At 39.4% G+C, this 20,962-nt stretch overlaps 3 protein-coding genes across 3 annotated transcripts; 1 reads left to right on the top strand and 2 right to left on the bottom strand.

The window, feature by feature from the left end:
• Nucleotides 1-3,819: 3,819 nt before the first annotated feature.
• On the bottom strand, nucleotides 3,820-7,023 carry kbtbd12 (kelch repeat and BTB (POZ) domain containing 12). Its single transcript, XM_062416189.1, has 5 exons — nucleotides 5,951-7,023; nucleotides 5,601-5,871; nucleotides 4,888-5,038; nucleotides 4,495-4,692; nucleotides 3,820-4,402 (listed from the first exon to the last, which is right to left on the bottom strand). Exons 1-5 carry the CDS (start codon nucleotides 7,021-7,023, stop codon nucleotides 4,233-4,235), a joined length of 1,863 nt encoding a protein of 620 aa, XP_062272173.1. The 3' UTR covers nucleotides 3,820-4,232.
• A 1,564-nt stretch (nucleotides 7,024-8,587) lies between these two features.
• Nucleotides 8,588-15,875, top strand: slc26a6l (solute carrier family 26 member 6, like). The gene is made up of 19 exons (XM_062445094.1): nucleotides 8,588-8,727; nucleotides 8,887-9,026; nucleotides 9,340-9,450; nucleotides 9,529-9,695; nucleotides 9,793-9,957; nucleotides 10,956-11,108; nucleotides 11,416-11,498; nucleotides 11,601-11,748; nucleotides 11,856-11,969; nucleotides 12,373-12,450; nucleotides 12,606-12,701; nucleotides 12,804-12,910; nucleotides 13,080-13,149; nucleotides 13,235-13,327; nucleotides 13,467-13,577; nucleotides 13,702-14,130; nucleotides 15,277-15,331; nucleotides 15,413-15,575; nucleotides 15,794-15,875. The coding sequence occupies exons 1-19, from the start codon at nucleotides 8,588-8,590 to the stop codon at nucleotides 15,873-15,875; spliced, it is 2,505 nt and encodes an 834-aa protein (XP_062301078.1).
• Nucleotides 15,876-16,596: 721 nt separating this feature from the next.
• p4htmb (prolyl 4-hydroxylase, transmembrane b) lies at nucleotides 16,597-20,761 on the bottom strand. Its single transcript, XM_062415220.1, has 9 exons — nucleotides 20,429-20,761; nucleotides 20,241-20,322; nucleotides 19,304-19,494; nucleotides 19,120-19,216; nucleotides 18,096-18,258; nucleotides 17,747-17,932; nucleotides 17,372-17,462; nucleotides 17,079-17,202; nucleotides 16,597-16,814 (listed from the first exon to the last, which is right to left on the bottom strand). Exons 1-9 carry the CDS (start codon nucleotides 20,759-20,761, stop codon nucleotides 16,597-16,599), a joined length of 1,485 nt encoding a protein of 494 aa, XP_062271204.1.
• Between the last annotated feature and the right edge of the window lie 201 nt (nucleotides 20,762-20,962).

Genomic DNA, 20,962 nt, shown 5'->3' with positions numbered 1-20,962 from the left:
ATTTGTGGTATGAGCAGCAGAGCTGAGTATGTGGGTGGCGTCCATGAAACATTTCGCAAATCTTCTCTGCCTTCTTTGGTGGAGGCAGTGTGCGGCATCTCCCCCACTGGAAAAACGAGCCACACAACCACTTTGGCTGACCTGCGACAAATGCTGGTTGAAGAATGGGATGCCATCCCACAGCAGTGTGTGACCAGGCAGGTGACCAGCATGAGGAGGAGGTGCCAGGCTGTTTTGGCTGTGTAGGTTCTTCCACACACTACTGAGGCTCCTGTTTGTTAAATGAATAAATTGTTAAATTGCCAATATGTCTTGTTTCTTCTGACTTCAGTCATCCAATCCACCAAACAAGAGTCAATAGCAGAATAAGCTGTTCGGCATTGGAAGATAAGATTTGCCAAATCTTTCATGGGCGCAACCCACAAATGCATGTTCCTTACAAATGTGGCACCATTTAAAAGGGAAATAAACAAGCTTTCCAATGGTATACGATTTATTGCCAAGAAGCATTGTTACAACAAATAAATAATCTACCAAACACACATTTCCTTACTTTTTGTGTTATGTTTATATACACTGAACAAAAATATAAACATAACACTTTTGTTTTTGCTCCCATTTTTCATGAGCTGAACTCAAAGATCTAAAACATTGTCTATATACACAAAAGACCTATTTCTCTCAAATATTGCTCACAAATCTGTATAAATCTGTGTTAGTGAGCACTTCTCCTTTGCCAAGATAATCCATCCCACCTCACAGGTGTGGCATATCAAGATGCTGATTAGACAGCATGAATATTGCACAGGTTGGCCACAATAAAAGGCCACTCTGAAATGTGCAGTTTTCAGCCACTCAAATGTGAGGATTTGATGTTTACTATCATGTATGATCGTAAATGGAATATCTTTGCTTTAGTTCTTAAGTAACCTTCTCTTTGGCTTTGAGTAATTTGTGGACAAGCAATTACTTGAAAATGAAAATCATTTTTTAGTTGATGCCAATATCACAACACATGACTTGTCTTTTAGGGTTTAGCATTATGAAAACAAGCACCAGTGTTGTTAAAGAGAAATGCTAAAGTCAAAGGAGCTGTTTAAAAGTAAAATATATGCAGTGCAAATACTGTACATGCATTTTTGACAGAATACTGTTTTTTCAGTAAACCTGATTCACCTGATTCTTTGCATGTAACATTTCCCATTTATTGGACATTGGTGTCATATTGAAAACATCACATAACTCATAAAATTATGAATGCATAGTTTAATTTATCATCTCTCAGATTATTTTTCTTGTGTTTATATCCATTAACGTCTGCATTTTGTAACTATTTAGGGGAGTGACCCAAAGTTTGCAAGCAGTTATCACACCAAACCTCTCATGTTTGGAGAATTGAAGGACAAAACCAAAGCTTTTGGATTACTGGATAAATTTGAGGAGGACAAGAAAAAGGCGAAAGAAAAAACTGACAGGTACCTCTCTGTATTAGGAATGGAGAACAGATTTGAAACCTACAACTTGATCATTTAAATTAGTTGTTATAACTTCTAAAATCTGTCTTGTTTGCTTTATCAGTGATATTTTGGCCAAAGAATGTCTAAATATTCAAGAAACCCTCAATAATGTAAGTGTTTATAGGCATCCATTCTGTTGTTTTTCTGCTATAGCTTGTCTTTTCTAGATGTAAAATGTGTAATGAAAAAGAAAAAGCTTCAATGTTTTTCAGATCCAACAACTGGTCATTGGCACAGAAAAAAATACTGCAGTCTGCCAAACAGTCCTCGAAACGTTTAACAACTTTGCATCAACATGTAAGTTTCCTGATGGGGTCTATTAAATCCTTTTCTTCTTTTTAAACTTCATGTTAATGCACAACATACATACAAGAACCACTGAACTGGTACAGTTGAGTAGTTATTTCTTATGACCAGTAGATGGTGGTCTTTACCCAATCTCTAATTTAATTGTTCATTTTGAAATGAAGAATTTGTCAGGGGGACTTCATATACTCATCTCTATCCTTTTTATTCATTTCTCCCAGTGCAAAATAATCTCAACAGTCTCCAGAGTGACATTTCACAGCAGTTTGAGACTTTGCTAAATAAAGTGAACTCTCAGAAAGAGGTGATGACAGGACTGGAAGAAAGGGTGCAAAAGGTGCATTGTTTGTAGCTTATGGTCAAGATAAGTGCAGTTTCAGCTTAGCCAATTTTATTTTTGATTTTAATTGTTTATTGATGTTCTTCAGGGCGGAGACACAACTGTAGAACTTGGCTCAAATGTACAAAGCTTTAAAACAAATCTGCAGTGTCTGAGAGAGGAGCAGGAAAGAGAACGAAGCATGCTTGATGAGGCCTTGAAGCTGCTCAGCACTTTAGTCTCAGAGCATTCGTCTAAACACAGTCCTGGGAAGGTAATGGACTCAGCCAGTCAGACGTCACCATGCCAGGACAACAAGCTGGAAGGCACACAGTTAACATCATCCAACGTTAAATGCAATCTGGTTGAAGTTCCCCCTCGGGATTTCAGCCGCATCATCGGAAAAAGGAAATCCACTTCGAGGGGCATCCGGAGGGGGCACAAAAAGAGACCGCTGGTGCTTTCAGAGAGGAGTAAGCATAGCGTGTCAGACGAAAACAGTCAACCTGTCATGAAATGTCACAAACAACAAAATGTTTCGGAACCTTTGTGTGGGCATCGTGATCTGAACAAGGTAACCAGCCGGGACAGCCTCAAACCAGACTTTCAAATGCCACTGAACAGGGAGACCAGATCCACTGAAGCTGCAGGATGTTTCATCACCCCTCTCAGCTGCTGGTCTCAGGACAGTAACAGCTCTGCGTGCCTCCCAGCAGCCGAACCCATCTTAGAGAAGCTGTCAGCTGAGATGCCGGCAAAACCTGAAAGCTTCTGGCAGTTGTTTGACATGAATTGTGATTCTGATTTAGGCTTTTAGAGGATTACTAAAGGACTCAGAACAGTAGCCTTTTTTTTCCTTTTCTTTTTTTTTTCTGTATCCAGCAGAATAAAAGCCAAATTATTTATTTGGCTCTTGTGACCTGTGTTCTTAGTTTTGAAGTTATTCAGTTTTTGAAGAGGGAACACATTGATTTATTGTCTTATAGTGGAGAAGCAGTGGAGAAGCAATGGAGAGCTGTAAAAAGGTATAAATGACAAGTAATTTTATGATTAGTAAGGCTTCTATGAAAATGAACAACTGTTCCAGTCAGGCTTCTCTACTGACTTTTTAATTTAACTTATTCTGTATTTACTCTACTGACTGAACACTGGAAAATAAACAGAAAGCTTCTGAAAATAAATCACCTCTTTTGGATCATCATTGGGAACCGAATATATCTGATGTATAATTTCTGACATCAGTATTCAAATCCTGACTATGTAAAAATACCTTTTTCTACATGTCAAAACAGAAGAGCTTTGATCTATAGTAAAGTGTCAGGCAGCCTTTCTGATGTCACCTCCCTCATATGTCACCGTTGGACACCTTCCTGTTATACTGAGAAGTGTTTTAAATATTTATTAGATTGATTTAAATAAAGAAGTTAGACTAAATATCAGACACTTCTGTGTAATTAGTGAAGTTCAACTGCATCCTAAACTATATCCTTCAAAACTATTTGGTAAATATAAAAGGATTAACTTTTCTCAAAGTTTTAAAATAAAAATATAACCTGTATGAAGGTTGGATTCATTGCAGGGGTGCTGTATAAGGTTTACCTAATAAACTGGTAGCTTATTGTGCATTTGCAGTATTAAAAAACAATTCTCTGTGTTCAAACAACAATCACTCTCCACAACATGGCTAAAGTGCTTGTTTATTAGGAAAGAAATGTGAAATAACTTTGTATTTAGGCCAGAAGTGCATAATTACAACCACAATTAATGTCCGTTTCATGTCAATGAAGATCATTTCCTTGTGTTGCTGATCATACTGTTTCAGCTATGCACTACACAGTTGCAGGAATCAGGAAATGCATCTTTGCAGATGTTACACAAAAAGATAAAAAGCAGCAAAAAAATCTGTACAAGTAATTTTGTTCTCATTCTCACAGCATGCAAGTCATTAATTAACTGCAGATTATTTTTCATGCAGAGCACTAAGACCTTTACTGCTTGACAAAATGAAAGCTTTTGGCCCAGCAATAAGTGCATTACTGATTAATAATTTCCACCTCAAATTTTCAAACAGACTTTGATCTGGGATGATGTCACATTTTCACTAAGTCTGCAGGTGGGGACATGAGTCCTCTTGGGTTGAGACTTGCCACTAAGCACACATCATAGTTGTCATGCATCAGAACGTGTCGAGCCAACAGAGTCCACCTGTTCTCCCACGGGTCCAGCTCCAAAATGTCTTTTGTTATATCATCATTACGACCTGAAAGTTGTTAAGAAACAGAAGGGTCTTACATTCACACAGAAACATTTGTCATTCTCCTGCTGTATGAATGGATAAACATTTACCCTTACCTGCTCCTTTGTAGTATCCACACACATAAATCTTTCCTCCCACCACTCCTGCATTTGAGGCATTGGTACGAAGTGAAAGCTGGGCACAGGGGAGAGGAGGTCCATCTCTCCAGTAATCTCCATCTGGATTGTAGATCTCCACAGCATCGAGACAGCGGCGAGATTGCCCATGATCCACACCCTCACAACCAATGCCGCCTAAAGGTGCAAATTGGGTTTACTATGAAAGATTTCCAAACACGTTCTTACACAATCAGTGCAAATAAATGTATTTAGTAGATATATGACAATATTGTGTCAATATATACATGTCAAGAGATTTACTGTAGAAAAACACAAGACAAAGTAAATCTAAACTAATATAATGTGATCAAGTTAACTGAACAATCTTACCTATCACAAAAATTTCACCATTGAGCACAAGAGCACTGCAGCGGTACTTTGAGTACTTCATTGGACCTAGCTCTGTCCACTTGTTTGTGTTTGGATTATACTCCAGAAGGCGGTTACTAAGATGGTCAGGCTCATCATCCATTCGGTATGACTGGACAGCCAAGAGGGAAAGAAAGGGTTTGACAATTTAGAGCAGGTGCAGTCATACAAAAGTCATACAGTATACAGGTACTGTAAGGGCTCATGTTAGGTGTATAAATTGTTCAGATTTCCCAAGAAGCAAAACTAAGAAGTCAACACAGATGTATTTAAAAAGTTCCAAGTAAAATGTGTAATACATGATTAAGTTTAATCTATACTGTGATAAAATGTTTCTCTATTTATAGCTTCAAAAGGCTAAAAAATAAAATTGTAAATTTTTATACCTTTAATTGTGCTGAATGCATTGGACCAGTTCTGATAATAGTCAGGCTTTTTATTGAAAACATATCATATTGGCAAGTCACTAACATATGAGAGGCTGCAGTTGTACTGGAGGTCAGCCAGCAACCAAAAGTGTAAAAGAATTTGAACTGAACACTTTGAGTTTGTCTTTTACACAACACAACTCTGATCGTCTTATTCCCAAAAACTTTTTTTTTTTTTTTAAAGTGATTTTCACGTCTCACATGATTCCTCTCTTTTCATGCAGTGTGTAAGTGGTTACACATCACCTGTGGAGTTCGACCACCAATCACATAAAGGCAGTCTTTCAGCCTGACCACACTGTGATAAGCCAAAGGCATTGGCAGAGGGGCTGCGCTGCGCCAGGGGCCTCCCTGCAGAGACCACCGTTCCACACAGTTAGTAATAAGAAGCTGGTTCTTCAGCTTCATCAGCCCACCAATCAGGTACAGAGTGTCGCCCAGTGATCCTAGACCATAAGAGTCACGGTACTCTGCTGATGTCAGGCGCTCCCAGCTCCCTTGGGCCTCTACTTTGTACCTGGTGGTCCGAGGACAACAACAGTTAGTTTCACCTGTGCGAGAAAGACTTCAAATATATCACTTAATATCTGTCTTACCTGTAGAGCTCAACATTCACGTCCTTCTGCCTGGCCATTCTGCGAGTACTGGTCTCTCCTGATACTATAATGTTATTGTCTTCTGTTACAAGCCCGGCACACACATACCCCAGAGCGTCTCCATAGCGAGGTGAAGTAATGTAATACATTCGGCCTGTGGATGGGGCAAAACAAAAGCTGCGCTCGCTAAAGTTGCCATATCTTGACCTAATCCCACTACTGTCGTTACCCACACAGAGCAGCAGATCTGTGGTCTCCATCCCATACCGCAACTTTAGTTTGCGTGGTGTAGCTGAGGGATGCATCGCTGTGACCTGTAAAGCTTCATTCAACATCTCCAGACATTCAGCGTCAGCCAGCAGAGCCGTATTCCTCTTCATTGCCTCTTTTAAATAGTCGGGGGATATCAGTGGCAGACGGACCTTCCTCAGGAGCTCTGGGAGATGCCTAGCGCGTACCTCTCCATCCATTAGAATGTTGTGTTTGACCCAGCGAAGGACCACATCCAAGATGGTCTCTTCTCTTGAAACATTAAGGTCATCAGAAGAGAGGAGCTTTCCCAGTTGATGGGCCTCCAGCTCCAGCACCTCCTCACTGTGGCAGACTTGGACAAAGTGCTGCCTCAGGAAGCGCTGAGCATGGTCAGACAGTTCCTCTGCACCAAGGTCACGGGCAAAGTAATACACACCAAGGCAGTTGGATGCATCCATGTTCTCGGTCATGTGCTGCTGGCAACGAGCAAAGACGTCATCCATCTGCAGAAGAAAAGCTGCAATAGAGATGCCTTGTACATTGGCGTTAGTGAGAGGAAGATCTGAGCAATACATGTAGTTCAAGAGGAGAGCCAAGCTGTCTGCAGGGGTGTCACGCAGGAATATTTCTCTGTTGTTGCATTCACGCAGGCCGCATGTGAACATGACACGAAAGTATGGGCTGAAGGCAGATAGAACAACCCTGTGACAGGGGAAGCTAATGCCCTCAGCAACCAGCACCACATCTGTCAGATTCTCAGACTCCCTCATCCTCCTCAGCTGATCGAGCAGCACCAGCCCATGTTTGGCTGAAAAATCCATTTTGCTTCAACTTTTTTAGAAGATTAATATTTACAAAGTTACACGGGGTTTTAGACATGGAGAAAAACTAGCGAGGGGGCTTTCTCTGAAAATGAAGGGGAAAAAACAGAAAATAAGTTGTACTGACATCAATATCATAATAAACCACATTTCAATGTGTAAATAGTAGTGTTTAGTCAACTTTAGATTGAGTCTTTTTTAAATCTTAACCTTCTTGACATGTGGAAATGTGGATAAAAGATTAATACTTTCATTTTAACTTCACTTACTTTACTTTCATTAACTACATGTAGCAGCCACCATTTAAAGAAATCTCGCACTTTCTACTTTGCATTAGATATAACAAATAGCTAAATTTCACTGGCTATATAACATGCACTTGTACAAGTTAGTACTCTAGATGTCCATGTCATGTAGGATTCAATTCCCCTGTAAAAGTCCTTACCAGGGTCCACAGCTCCTCTTGTCTGCTGATATCTTAGATCTAAAAAGGCAAGTAAATATCCATATTTTTCATGAGACTGCATGTGTTGATGTTACTGAATGCTTCAGCCAGGGGGGTTAGAAAAGGGACTTCGCAATTGCATGAGACAAAGATATGTACCCCCTCCACTGCTGTGGCCCTCTGAGCTACTAACCCAAAAATAGACGGTGTTGTTGCTGTCAGTAAGTGGGTCAGAACTGTTTGAGTGGTCAGGAAAGAGTAGGTTTTCAAGCACTGACAGGGACCAATATTGCACTTTATTTTTATCATTTATAATTTAATTCTCCCTCATTAAATTTAAAAATCTGTTTTGGGTAATTGTCTGTCCCAGTTTACTTGCCCCGGTCACATGCATGCAGCTCAGAAATGACTGAAATAAACTTTGCACACGGTTGGATTCAGATTTCATGACAGTGCTTTCTTAAAGGCCCAGTATACAGCGTGCCCATATGTTTCAGAAATCAATCCTTGTGTTTTAAGTTTGATTCTTAATTTCCAAATTCTTCAGAATGTTGCAACAGCAAACATAACATTTGTAAACTAAATATGTTTACACAATTTACTTTTTGATTTGCAAGCATTTTGTTGGACATTAACTGGTGACTAGTGTATTTTCAGGAGAAATCACTTATGTACCATAAAGACTGAACCATTGTGGTTTGAACTTAAGTTGATATTTCATGGTTCATTAGCTTTGCTTTTGCGTTTGAATGGAAAAACAGAAAGGATGGAAATACACCTGTCACACATCTGTTAAAATCCAACAAAGTTAATTTTTCCCCTTTCAGACCATAATTACACCATTTGTTTATTCAAGCTGCCTTTGCAGTCACTGTCATAAAAAAGCTTACTAATCATTACTCTGCCTACAACATCCTAACTTAAGTTAACGATTAGGAAATATTATGTACTTATGCAGATACAGTTGTTCTTGTGGCAGTAGTATAGCAGCATCGGCTTTTGGTAGACAGACTTGTGGAAAGTTTACAGTAAACAAGGGTCTTAAGAATAAATCTACTATATTTATATTAAAAGATAAAAAAGATAAAACTTGTGCAGAGTTTGACAGATTCAGCCCTAATGAACTCTATACGCAGATATGGGAAGTACAAAGTGGAGAGGGGAGTGCTGGATGAGCAGAGACTGGAGGAGTTAACGCAGAGAAAATCATACTCTGAAGCTCACCCTTCTTTAACTGAACGACTTAAAAATTCATTAAGGTAAGGAGAACTTTATGGCCTGATTTTGTGACATTGACACTTTCTGTACTGTAGATTTAGATGTCTGGTCTGACCATGTCAAAGATGATATACTTTAAAATATCAGCCAATTTAAAGATGTTCCCTTTTATCTCTGTGGGTTCCTCAAATCTCTTCCAGATGTACAGTACCAAAACTGAAACGAAGTGTGGTGAGCAGCCTGCCTATATTATACTGGCTACCCAAATACTCGGTCTGGGACTATGGCATGCCAGATCTCATCTCTGGCATTAGTGTGGGTATAATGCATCTTCCACAAGGTACGATGATAATCCATAATGGTTGCATTGATTTCTTCAATATTGCAGAAAAGAAAAACATCTTAATTTGAACTGAAAACATCATCTGTTGAATACATTTTATCACTTGTGGTTCTGTGTCACTTGACAAAATCCTAACATGTGATTAAAAAAAATTTAAAAATTCAGTACTGGACAGATTTATGAATACATACACTTTTTGTTTCATGCTTTTGGACGATATTCCATTTCTCCACAAAGTTAAAACAGTGCAGACTCAAGCATACAGTTTTGAGTGTAATGCAGCTGTATCAAAGACAACTTCTTCCCACAGGTATGGCATATGCATTGTTGGCTTCTTTGCCTCCTGTATTTGGGCTCTACACATCCCTTTATCCAGCACTGATCTACTTCTTTTTTGGAACATCACGTCATATTTCTATAGGTATGTAGAAAGAGGCGTTGTACAACGAAAATTACAGTCTTTGTGATAACACACACCGCTCCAATTTACTGTTTTCAGGTACATTTGCTGTGCTCAGTATCATGGTGGGTAGTGTGACAGAGAGACTTGTTCCAGATGATGCTTTCCTGAAAAACAACCTAACTGCAGAGGTGGACATAACTGCTCGAGACTCATACAGGGTGCAGGTGGCAGCTGCTACTACTGTCCTAGCAGGACTTATTCAGGTCTGAAAAACAGAACCTCCCACTTAAATAACAGTGTCCTTTTTTGTCGTTTCTAGTGCAAAACCTCATCTGTACATAAATATTTGTGTCTTTTTAGATGATACTGGGTTTGGTGAAGTTTGGTTTTGTGGGAACATATTTGTCTGAACCTCTGGTTCGGGCTTACACAACAGCGGCTGCAGCCCATGCTGTGGTTGCACAACTGAAATACATCTTTGGAGTGTCACCAACGCGGTTTAGTGGTCCACTGTCTCTGGTGTATGTGAGTACTGTCAATTTTTGGGTTCTGATTACTGTGTTTTTGTAAATACAACAATCCTAATCTGAGTATTATGGTAATTCATAATTATTAAAGTAAATTGTGAAAGATTCAACTGGTGTATCTAGAATCAGAAAATGATTTGATATGAGGCTCAGAGTTGTTTCACTTTAAAACATACACGGTCGCCCATAAAGTTGGAATAATTTTTTCAGACACATTCCTCTTTTTATTTTCTATTTATACATATCAGTAATCACCTTTGACCAGGTGCAATGAGATTGATCAATACAATTTTGAGAATATTTACAATTTATCTATCAAGCATAAATCACATTTTCACAATCATTTCATGGAAAGAGGTAAAAAAATATTTTATTCCAACTTTATGTGCGACCGTGTATAATTGCTAAAGGACTCTCCCACTGAATTTTTGTGCCCTATATTCTTTTTTTATGCCCCTACTTTTGTGTCTTTGTTGGAGCAATAACCCACAATACATGACACTGTTTGATATTTTCATCTGAATTGATCCAACAACAATACTTCTATTAAGTCTATAACCATATAATTATTAGGAATAAACAAAAAGCATCTTAAGTTATCAGAGAAAAGATTCATTATACTTTTCTGGCCATAGTAATACTTCATCACCACATAATATTTGATGTCACATTGTGCTTTAGCATGCTGTTGAGATTCTCTGATTCTCATGCTGTAAACAAGATGTTGTGATGAAATGTGTTAAAATGTGTAAACCAATATGACATGGGGTCAAAACACTGTGTTCCAGGAAGTTAAAAGAAATGAACCTTTGATGTATAAATAAATTATTTTGTTATTTACTGTGAGATACATGTACAAAATGGTTTTGAATATAAGCGAGGTGAAAAGGGCATTTTAAACTCAAGTATGACTCAAGTTTGTACAGCTCATTGTGTGTCTTTTTTGTGTAGTAGCAAGCATTAACCACAGGCTGCTTTATGTTTCTTCAATTTCAGACTTTGAAGGATGTTTGTTTCTTGCTGCCAAAGACTCATCTACCCACACTTGTGGTCAGCGCTGTGTCCATTGTGTTTCTAATTGCAGCCAAGGAGCTCAACTCCTTCCTGAGTCCAAAGCTGCCAGTGCCCATCCCAGTGGAGCTAATCACAGTCAGTTGACAAACTCTCCGGCCTCACTTCATGTTATCACCTCTGTGTTCTGTGCTGATGCTGATATTGCAGCAATGAAAAAGTGCAGACGCAGTGGAACCAAGGAGCTGAATCAGCAGTGGTGTCAGGGACTCTGCATTTTGTGCAGTTCACAGCAAAAAGGAGATACTTATGGCTAATAATTTGTTTCATGTTCTGCATATGATTGACTGGATTCTTAATGATTAATGTTTAAGAGTTGAAATGATTTGTGAAATTGGCTTCTTTGTGTTTATGATCTTTATGTTTTTGACTGTGGTTATTGTAGATAGTGGCAGGAACGCTGATATCAAACTTTGCCCACTTGAACAGCAACTACACTGTTCCTGTTGTTGGAGAAATTCCTAGTGGGTATGCATCTGGACTTCAATTGCATTATTTTTTGGACTCATGTTCCCAGCTTGATTAGTACTGACTTACAATATTTCGCTCTGGTGCTCTTCTTTTCACCAGGCTAAGTCCTCCCGGGGTACCAGATGTTAGCATTTTTGGAGAAGTTATTAGTGATGCTTTTGCACTTGCCATTGTAGGATATGCTATATCAATTTCACTTGGAAAAACATTTGCACTGAAGCATGGATACAAGGTGGACAGTAATCAGGTAGCCAAAACCTGCATCAAATATCCCATGAATTCTACTGATAGCATTTTCACATCCTGTATGTCTCTTCTCTGCTCATTGTGATTTTTGTCTCCACTACGCTGCAGGAGCTGGTGGCACTGGGTCTTAGTAATGTAGTGGGAGGCTTCTTCCAGTGCTACGCTGTATGCTCCTCCATGTCTCGAAGTCTGATCCAGGAGACCACTGGAGGAAAAACACAGGTGAGTGGAAAATAGACTTAAAAAAAACATAATGAATAGAAACACTTGAGAAGTCATAACATGTGCAGCATTACTTCACAAGCTGAATATTTTTTTTATTTTGTGCTGAAAATATGACTGTTAATATGACCCAGCTGACTGAGGTTTTATTTTTAAATTATATAACAAATTGACCTCAACAACAAATATGACAACCTTGTGATTGTAAGAACCATGTAAAATAAAAAAAACAAAAAAAACTATTACCAAAAAAAGGGTGGGGAAGTAATTACCACTAAATGGTTGCAATATGTGCTTTATATGGTCAAGCTTTTTGCCTAAGAAAAGTATGTAATATGTCAACATACCTGTTAAACACACAAGTTAAATGAAAGCATTAACAGTCTTTGCTGTGTTCTTGCAGATGGCTGGAGTGGCCTCAGCTATAATTGTGTTGGTGACAATACTGAAACTTGGCTCTCTTTTCCAGGAGCTGCCAAAGGTTCTGTTGCTGCATCGTTTTTTTTGTTGCACACATATTTGCAAACTATGTCATGCATAACTGATTTTGTGTAATATTATGGATTTATTGATTTGCCTCTTTTACATTTCTGGGTAGAGAGTTAATCATGTTAAAACCTGTGTGATGTGTTTTAGGCCGTCCTTGCAGCAATCGTCTTTGTAAATCTGAAGGGTATGTTCAAGCAGTACGCTGACATTGTTACACTGTGGAGGAGCAGCAAGATTGATCTGGTGAGTAAAATACCCTTAACAGCAACAACTGGGTCAACTGTGGTGTTGAATCTCCTCGTTGCCACACTGGTGAATAAAACAACATCATACTGTGTCCTCTAGGTGGTGTGGTTGGTCACTTGGGTGTCGACCCTGCTCTTCAATTTGGATATGGGTCTTGCAGCAGCCATTTCTTTTGCATTGCTTACTGTCATCATCAGAACTCAGCTGTAAGACTTTTCTGCAAACAGCATAGTATACTTTTCACTACTATATCAAAGTCATACTGCTTGTGAGAGGCAACCTTAATAAGTCATGCTGGGCTGCGGGATGATACAAAAATACTGTGTGCAACTAAATTGCTGCTGTAACATTTTGTGTTTATTTTCCTAATCTTAGGCCAACATACTCTGTTCTGGGAAATGTTCCAGGTACAGAGCTGTATGTGGATATAGAAACCCACAGAGAGGTAAAACTGAAAGATGGCAAACCATTAATAAAAGCTTTTGTGCACTGACTGCAAAAAAAGCTAACAATGTCTCTATATTTGGCAGGCGAGACAGGTTCCAGGTGTTACTATATTCCGCTCCTCTGCTACAGTATATTTTGCTAATGCTGATCTCTACCTTGAAGCCCTGAAAGAGAAGGTTTGCTCTCTCTCACCTTTAAAGTCTTTAACAATCTTGCCCTCCTCTCTTTAAGAAAGCAACAATTTCTTGTTTTTGATCCTTTTGATACATTTTTTATAAGATGGTTGTGTTTGGTTTTTATTCCTTGTGTCTTCAGAGTGGGCTTGACATCAGTAAAATGATTATCTATAAGAGAAGGCAGGAGGCCAAGCAGAAACGTAGAGAGAAGAGGGCAGAGAGACGAGCAAAAAGGCAAGCCAAGAGAGAGGTAATGTGCTGCAAATCTATAACATAACTGCAGTACCATGGATTGTTTTTATAAAACATTTCAAGTGTCCAATGGCAAAACTCCCAAACAAACAAAGTGATTTATTTTACTGACCACTCCTTAGCGACGGGCTCAGAGAGCGGCTGCACAGCTGTCTGGACCACCGGTGTTCTCTGTGGAGGAGGAGGCTGGTGACTGGATGGACACATGCATGGACAGGAATGTTACAGATAAGGAGGAGCAGGGCTGGACTGAGAGGGAGAACGGAACAGTGTTTGTCATACCAACTACGCCCCGAACACCAGATGGACACAGCAGATGGGAATACCTGAAAGGAGGAGATCCGGAAAGCACCAGCATAGGGTGGATGTCTGAGCTGCAGGACGGAGACACCACTACTCTGGGCTCCAGCAGTGAGGACACCCTGAGTCATGACCTGGAGCGTGTCTCTCTCGGGTCCCTGGGCAAGTGGACCTGGGACATTCACTCAATCATTCTCGACCTCTCCACGGCTAACTTCATTGACACGGTGGCTATTAAAACTATGAAAAATGTAAGTACTACAAACAACAACCTGTGACCAAAATGCAAACAATGAATGCAAATGGCCCCAACATTTTCCCTTGTTTTGACCGTTCAGGTGTCTAATCCAATTTGTCAAAATGTGAAAGTTCTTTCTTTCGTTTTAATGTAAGTTCTTTTTAAAAAAACTTTTAGAAACCGATTAACCCTCCCACTACAAAATATAATATAACACCACCGATATTGCCACCTTCCACCTCTTCCTCCCATGGTGTTACTGTTGCCTTACATCACATATAAGGACTAGATGCAGACACCAAAAATTGACATCCAGTACATGGTACCTGACATAGAGTACAGTATGTTAACAAAAAGTAAAACAAAAAGAGGCCAGGTAAAATAGGCACCACACATCTACAAACACACAACAGGACTCAAATTGGCTCTGTTCAGCTTTGTGCTAATGGCCAAGACCCAGACCAATATAGAAAAACAAAAAGTGTAAAAAGACAAAACAGATTAAGAGAAAAAATGAAAAAAGTCCTGTGCATGTACGGAGGTTTTATAAAAGTTAAGTAGTAGGTCCATATTTAAAAGAATTTCTGCAGATTTTTAAGGTTTCCAGGCATTGAAGGAGGGTGCAGATGCAAAAAAATAGACATTTGCCCATAGACTGTATAAAGTGAGCCTGAGTGCCTGAGCACAGTTGCATTAAGACTGCATTTGCCTTTGTGGCGGCAGGAAAATAAGGCCTTACTGTACATTCATAATCCAGTTAGTTATTGTGGATGGAGCTGCCTCCCTCCATCTCAAAACTAAAATATAAGGTGACATGCCAAAACAGTAGTTAAAGCACTTATCTTTTGACCCCCTGAAGGCAGTTGTATCTCTTCTGGAACATTTCCAAAAATGGACATGAGAGGTTGAGATAAGATTAGTGCTGTGGGAAGATCAAATTTGAATGTAATTTGAGAAGCAAAAGCAACATTTAGGTTTTGTCTTTGAAGTTTAAGGAGGGACTTAAGAGTTATGGTTTTTATAAAAGGCAAATTTATCAGTGTCAATGAGCACTGCTTTACATTGAATCGACAAGAGCCCCAGGGATGGGAGTTATTTAATTGATGGCACTCATACACTTAAAATTAACACTGATGAATTGCATTTATTATATTGGCAGATTTTCCAGGACTTCAGTGAGATTGATGTAGATATCTACATGACTGGTTGTCAGGGTAAGTGTATGCCTTCTCAAACACTTTAAAAAAAAAAATCTTGGTGGTACTGACTGTCTGCTTGAAAACTGTTTTCTTCAGTGTCTGTGGTGGAGCAGTTGGAGCTTGGTAACTTCTTCTCAGAGTCTATAACAAAGAGAAATCTTTTTGCTTCCGTCCATGACGCTGTACTCTACTGTCTGGACCATCGTGGAGCTTCATCGTTCCCCAGATATGAGCCATCAATGGTGCGTATGATGCTCAGGTGACACTTTATTTGGACAGTCTAATGCTGATACTTGACTCTCAGCTGACTTAAGGAGAAACAGTTTGTAGGCTGTTTGCTGTAAGCGCACTTTAAATCAGTTGATTATCAGCATTGAACAATCCAACCAGTGTGACTGATAAAAACATTGAATGATGCTTTAAAAGATTCGATTGTGTCAATTTAACTAAATTACTTTTTTAAAACTACTTTTTCAGGCCATCGAGGGGAGCACCAAACTTTAGCGACTTAAGCCAAACAGGACGTCCAGCTGTCAGCACAGAGTATCTCAACATCTGAATAAATAAATAAATCATATTAATAATACATGCTCTTCACTTCAAAACAAATAATTAAATATAAATTAATGATGACATGACTAAATGTTTTGTGTATCTTTCATTTTATTGTTAAGTTTTATTCATATTTATACATTTTGTCTTTAAGGTATGTGAAAGGAAGAACGCTGAATTGTAACATGGCACAAGCTTAATTTACTATTAATGCTGGAGAGAAATACAGTGAATTTTATAGAACAAAACAAATAAATAAAATCTGAACAGTACCTTGTGTATTTTAATGAAGAAAATAATAAGGAACAAAGACAAGGCAACATGCATCACATGTGTGAGCCTTTTTTGGTCATGGCAGCAATGTAGGACACTGAAATGTTTACAGTAAGCATTTCAATCAAGTGCAATTTTTTGATCATAGCAACAGCAAAACTTGTGTAGCTAATCCATGCAAAGGGAATTGTTTGTATCTCAACTCTTAGATGAGTTTCTAGTGCAACATTCCTAAAATGGGAAATAAAAGTAGATTAGAAAATATCAGGAACACAAAATCCAAGCAATATTTGACAAAAGCATCTCTTTACAGTTGCATAAACCCACTGTGACCTCATTCCCTGAATAAATCTTGTCTCTACATACCGGCCACAGAGGAAGATACCAAAGAAGTTGTGCACAAGACTGAGGAAGGCTAGGTAGATTTTTCTTATTTTAAAATTTTGGTTTATGAGCTACAAGTCTTGATGGATATCGGAACTCTGTGTGTCAGGGTTCAGAGTCAGACCTTCATCATCCTCATCCTCTGGCTGCTGTGACACTAGCTGCTGGTAGCGAGCTTGTCGCTGGTAATCTGGATCAATGTTGATCCATTTATTGGCAACCCACTTTGTGCCATGGGTGACCACACAGCCTCCATGCAGGGCATATTCATCCTGCTCTCCAACCCAACCTATGGAGAAATAAAAAAGAACTTGTTTAATTTGTGTTAGTAAACTGATTTATATCATTTCTGTATTTTAAAGGGTCTACACTGATATTTTGGCTACCACACATTAATTTAAACACACATTCACCACTTCAACTAGTTAATAAAGATTAATTATTTGAGCAGTTTTGTTCTCTCAGTTGATTTTACATTGGAGCTCCTCGTGACATGACTAACAATTTCCTTTTTGTTAAAGCTCATATGTGCAATGTGTGCTGGAAATGGTACCTCTTCCATTGGAAAGATAGTTGTACCAGAAAACAGCTGTCCCTTTGGTAGGCTTCACCCTTAGGTTACTCTTGTCACAATTCCTCCTGGTGTCCAAAAGGTCGACATCATTCTGTATGAGAGACTAAAACACATTATCAAACTCAGCTACATGCTCATAGTAAGCTCAGCCCCAAGAACTCACTGACAAACAAGTGAGTTAACACAGATATGAAAGACATGCACAGTATGTACACAATACTTTTGAAGGGCTGGTTGCGTTCACATTTCCAGACCCACACACAATTACGCACCACTTCATCATAGGTCCTGTTGTCTGCCACAGGGAATGCGGTCTCCCCGCCCCCCTCAACAGAGTTCAGGTAGAAGAGAACAGTGATGTACCTAAGTGTGCAACACAGATTTAAATTGACACACACATGTATGATGCAAACATACCCTACACAAACACACACATACAGACACTTTGCAAACAAGTGGCAAGCACAAAAATCTTTGACAACATAGAGTCACACAAACTAACATGCCAGTTGTCACAATGGAATGTCAAAGCACAGTTTAGTAATCACACCGGACAGATGAAATCAGATCTCTATACACGCAGACTTTTTGTCTAGAAAAGCCGCTTCATTTAATTCATTCAACACTGCGGACTTTGGTGACCTCACCTGCAAGACGTCTCGAAAGGAGTGGAGGTATTGGCTGCAAGACGTGTGTGTGTGCAGGCAGTTTCAGGATAGACAGGACCGCTGTCATGGTGGGCATGGTAGTGCCCTCCCTTTTCATAGCGAACCACCTGGAGCGGCTCGCTGAGGTCCACTAATGAAGATGGGAGCCGAGTGAGGCGAGTCACCCTTTGTTAAATAAAAGTAAAGGAAACAGGTAGGAAAGTTTTAAACAAACACTTCTAAAGACTTCTGAAATTGTGCGTTCTATTTGCGGATAATGCACATTGTAATATTTTATTGCAAGAGACGGATGCAAGACAGAAATCAAAACATAATATGTCTTCCTCACCTCGCCTTGATGTCTTGGAGGACTTGGTGAGCTCCTTTGCCCTGGTATAGCCAGGTGTGTCTGCTGTTCCTCACCAGCTGACTCCTTTTCACCCCTCGCTGCAGCAAGAAGCGCTGGAAGGCATCATTGCTCAGAAGCCTGAACTCCTCTAAACTCAGCAAACCTGTCCAACATATGCGAGTGTACACACATCCTGATACTGAAGTTTGAAATTATCCTCATAGCAGGCATTACTGGCCCTGTTTATACCTTTTATAATAATAATCTTAAATCCTGTAGTATAACATTTAAATATGTTCTCCGGAGGATATGGATTCAGATTCATTAGTCATTTAGGGAATTAGTTTTTACTACTGCTCTTTGATCATCTGTATACTGTATACGCTGTATATTTGTGTTCAAATGTGACTTGCAGCACTACAGATTTGTAATGCATTTTCAACATTTCATGTTCAAATTTAAGCTAATATGAGTTTAACATACATTTCATATCCTGTGAAAATCCCCTCATATTCATATCTATGAACTATGCACATACAGATATGCATATATACATTAAAAAATTACCTTAAGAAGCACCAAGACTATCAACATAGAAATTACATGCATCAGCATTTTAGATAATATTAATACTAAATGATTCTCACATGGGTACTATTTAAATAATGTGTTTGAATCAATGCTGTTTTTATTGTACTTAAAAACAAAAATATGTATTCCCGTATTCCAGTATATTGTATATCTTTACTGGTCCTGCAAAACTGATTTATAGCCTTCAACAAAAATGACAAGTAGCATTTTTTGTGAAATGTACAAAAATGTTCAAAATCATCTCCCAAATTAGATTTGTAATTGTGATTAATGTTTGCTTTTTCTTTTTTTTTGTCTTTTTAATTTTTTTGTGCAAAATGCCACCAAATGTTTTTGAAACAGTAGCTATGCAAATATGTACATTTCTGTGACACTGAGGACTGTAAAAAGTGCAAAGGGAACAGTCTTGGTTAAAACCAAGTTGACTTCTTACCGTTACCATCTTTATCAGCTTTGAGCCCAGCATAGATTTCTCTCAGATTCTCTGGGGTGAGCCAGATGCCATCCCTCACTCGAGAGTGAGTCAGTATCTGTTGGAGGCACAGTGGTAAAGACAGGATGAGATAACTCTGAACCAAGAAACTACTGAATGTTGCATGATGCAAACTGACATACACCTCATGGAGCTGCAACTGTCCGTCCTGGTTGATGTCAAGAAGGTTGAAGATATCATCTGGGCTGAGGTTGAGCTCCTTGGCCAGCTCTTCTTGGCCATCTTGCACCATTAGCTGGCTCTCCATCAGACCCTTTAGCTGCGCTAGTTGCATCACGACACGGCACTCATCCTCTGACAAAAACCCTGGGATCTCTGCAGAAAAAGACAGAGACACGATATAGCTGCAGCATTTTTCACATCTCCTGATCTGCCATGCTGTCATATTGTATTTTACTACTTCTATTCCATTTTTACAAATGGCTCTACTTTTATGCAGACTATAGATTAATCATTCATTATTTTGCAGACTTACTGATGCACAGATGGACTATTCATTCAGTTCATCTGTCTGCTGCCTGCAATAATGGATTTAGTTTTGCTTGTTGCCAATACACAACACTCATGAAGAGAACAGCCAACAAAATATGTGAATTATTAATAATTACACACGTTTAGGAGGCAGTTAAAACAATCCGAAATGGAATACATTCTCCACCTAAAATGATTTCTACATTTTTTCTTTAGGACACCTGATTCAGGTAAATTCTCCATCCTGTATATTTATGCATTGCTAGTTGTGTGCTCTTCAGCCAGTGAGCTTTAAGCCTTTAATTGGATCACATGAGCAAAGCTGAGGATGCTTCAGGACTTATTTGGAGTTAAGTGGCTTATTCCATGCAGCCACGATTTATCTTGGCATAGGCTATAGCCTAATATACATTACATAAGCTGATGTATATGAAGATGAAAATAAGAAGGAAAGTGTACTGGGTCTAAAACACACAACAAAGCCTATAGTTGCTTTCACCACAACAAGAAACATGTTTGTCCACTAGACGCTCGTGAGTTTGTGCTGTAGATTTGTTGTAGCCTGTCATAGGAGTACTTTGGCTTCTTACCAAACAGCAAAGGTTTCAGACTCAGAGTTCGCATTTCATGCACTTTATCTGGCACTAATGACACCTTCTGGACATGTCCTACCTGAAAGATAAGTGGGAGAAGTGATTAATAAGTGGTCTATGTGTGTGCGTGAGAGAAAGAGAGAATGAATGTTATAGTGGCATTGCTGCATCATCACATCACTCACCCTTATACCCTCGATGCGTGTGAGGGAAACATCACGCAGAAACTCGGCTTTTGATGGCGGACGCTGAGCTTCGGGGCGCTGCTGGTCACCACTGGGAGCATCATGACTGCGTGTGTTATCGTCCTGCCCGCTGCTGTAGTGCACGTAAAACAACAGTCCTATGACATTGAAGATGTATACGTGAAAAAACACCATGACCACCACAAAGTATGAACGGGAGCACACGCTGCTCTTATGGCAGGAGAGGCGATCGCAGGGCGGCCGGAGTGGCAAGGTCGCGCTCCCGGACGCTGTCGTGTCCTCGGTGTCTGTGTTTTCCTGGTTGTCACTCATTTTTACCCCTGAGATTGAAGTATGAGTTGATACTTCATCAGCTGTCCATCTGAAAAATCCAACGGCGAGATGGACGTCTGCTGGTTGCACAGAAGAGCTAATTGGCAGATGTTCAGTTTAATTAAAACACAAAATCCTCCACGAGCGCTTGGGGCCAGTTTCTCTGCTGCAGCACTGAAGTCGATGCACAATGAAAAACCA

This window comes from Scomber scombrus, chromosome 3, assembly GCF_963691925.1.
Source record: "Scomber scombrus chromosome 3, fScoSco1.1, whole genome shotgun sequence".
NCBI classification, from domain to species: Eukaryota; Metazoa; Chordata; class Actinopteri; order Scombriformes; family Scombridae; genus Scomber; species Scomber scombrus.
The sequence above is the reverse complement of the archived record's forward strand: the minus strand, read 5'-3'. Positions and strand labels throughout refer to the sequence as shown.

Excerpts from the sequence above, each read along its gene's own strand:
- kbtbd12 (XM_062416189.1), bottom strand. The coding sequence starts at position 7,023 with ATGGATTTTTCAGCCAAACATGGGCTGGTGCTGCTCGATCAGCTGAGG. Across the intron at positions 4,693-4,887 it reads TGGTGAAATTTTTGTGATAG|GCGGCATTGGTTGTGAGGGT; the intron begins GTAAGATTGTTC and ends TTGCACCTTTAG. Across the intron at positions 4,403-4,494 it reads TGGATACTACAAAGGAGCAG|GTCGTAATGATGATATAACA; the intron begins GTAAGGGTAAAT and ends AACAACTTTCAG.
- slc26a6l (XM_062445094.1), top strand. The coding sequence starts at position 8,588 with ATGAACTCTATACGCAGATATGGGAAGTACAAAGTGGAGAGGGGAGTG. Across the intron at positions 12,911-13,079 it reads GTCATCATCAGAACTCAGCT|GCCAACATACTCTGTTCTGG; the intron begins GTAAGACTTTTC and ends TCCTAATCTTAG. Across the intron at positions 13,578-13,701 it reads AAAGGCAAGCCAAGAGAGAG|CGACGGGCTCAGAGAGCGGC; the intron begins GTAATGTGCTGC and ends ACCACTCCTTAG.
- p4htmb (XM_062415220.1), bottom strand. The coding sequence starts at position 20,761 with ATGAGTGACAACCAGGAAAACACAGACACCGAGGACACGACAGCGTCC. Across the intron at positions 17,463-17,746 it reads CCTTTCGAGACGTCTTGCAG|GTACATCACTGTTCTCTTCT; the intron begins GTGAGGTCACCA and ends TTGCACACTTAG. Across the intron at positions 17,203-17,371 it reads ACAGGACCTATGATGAAGTG|TCTCTCATACAGAATGATGT; the intron begins GTGCGTAATTGT and ends AATGTGTTTTAG.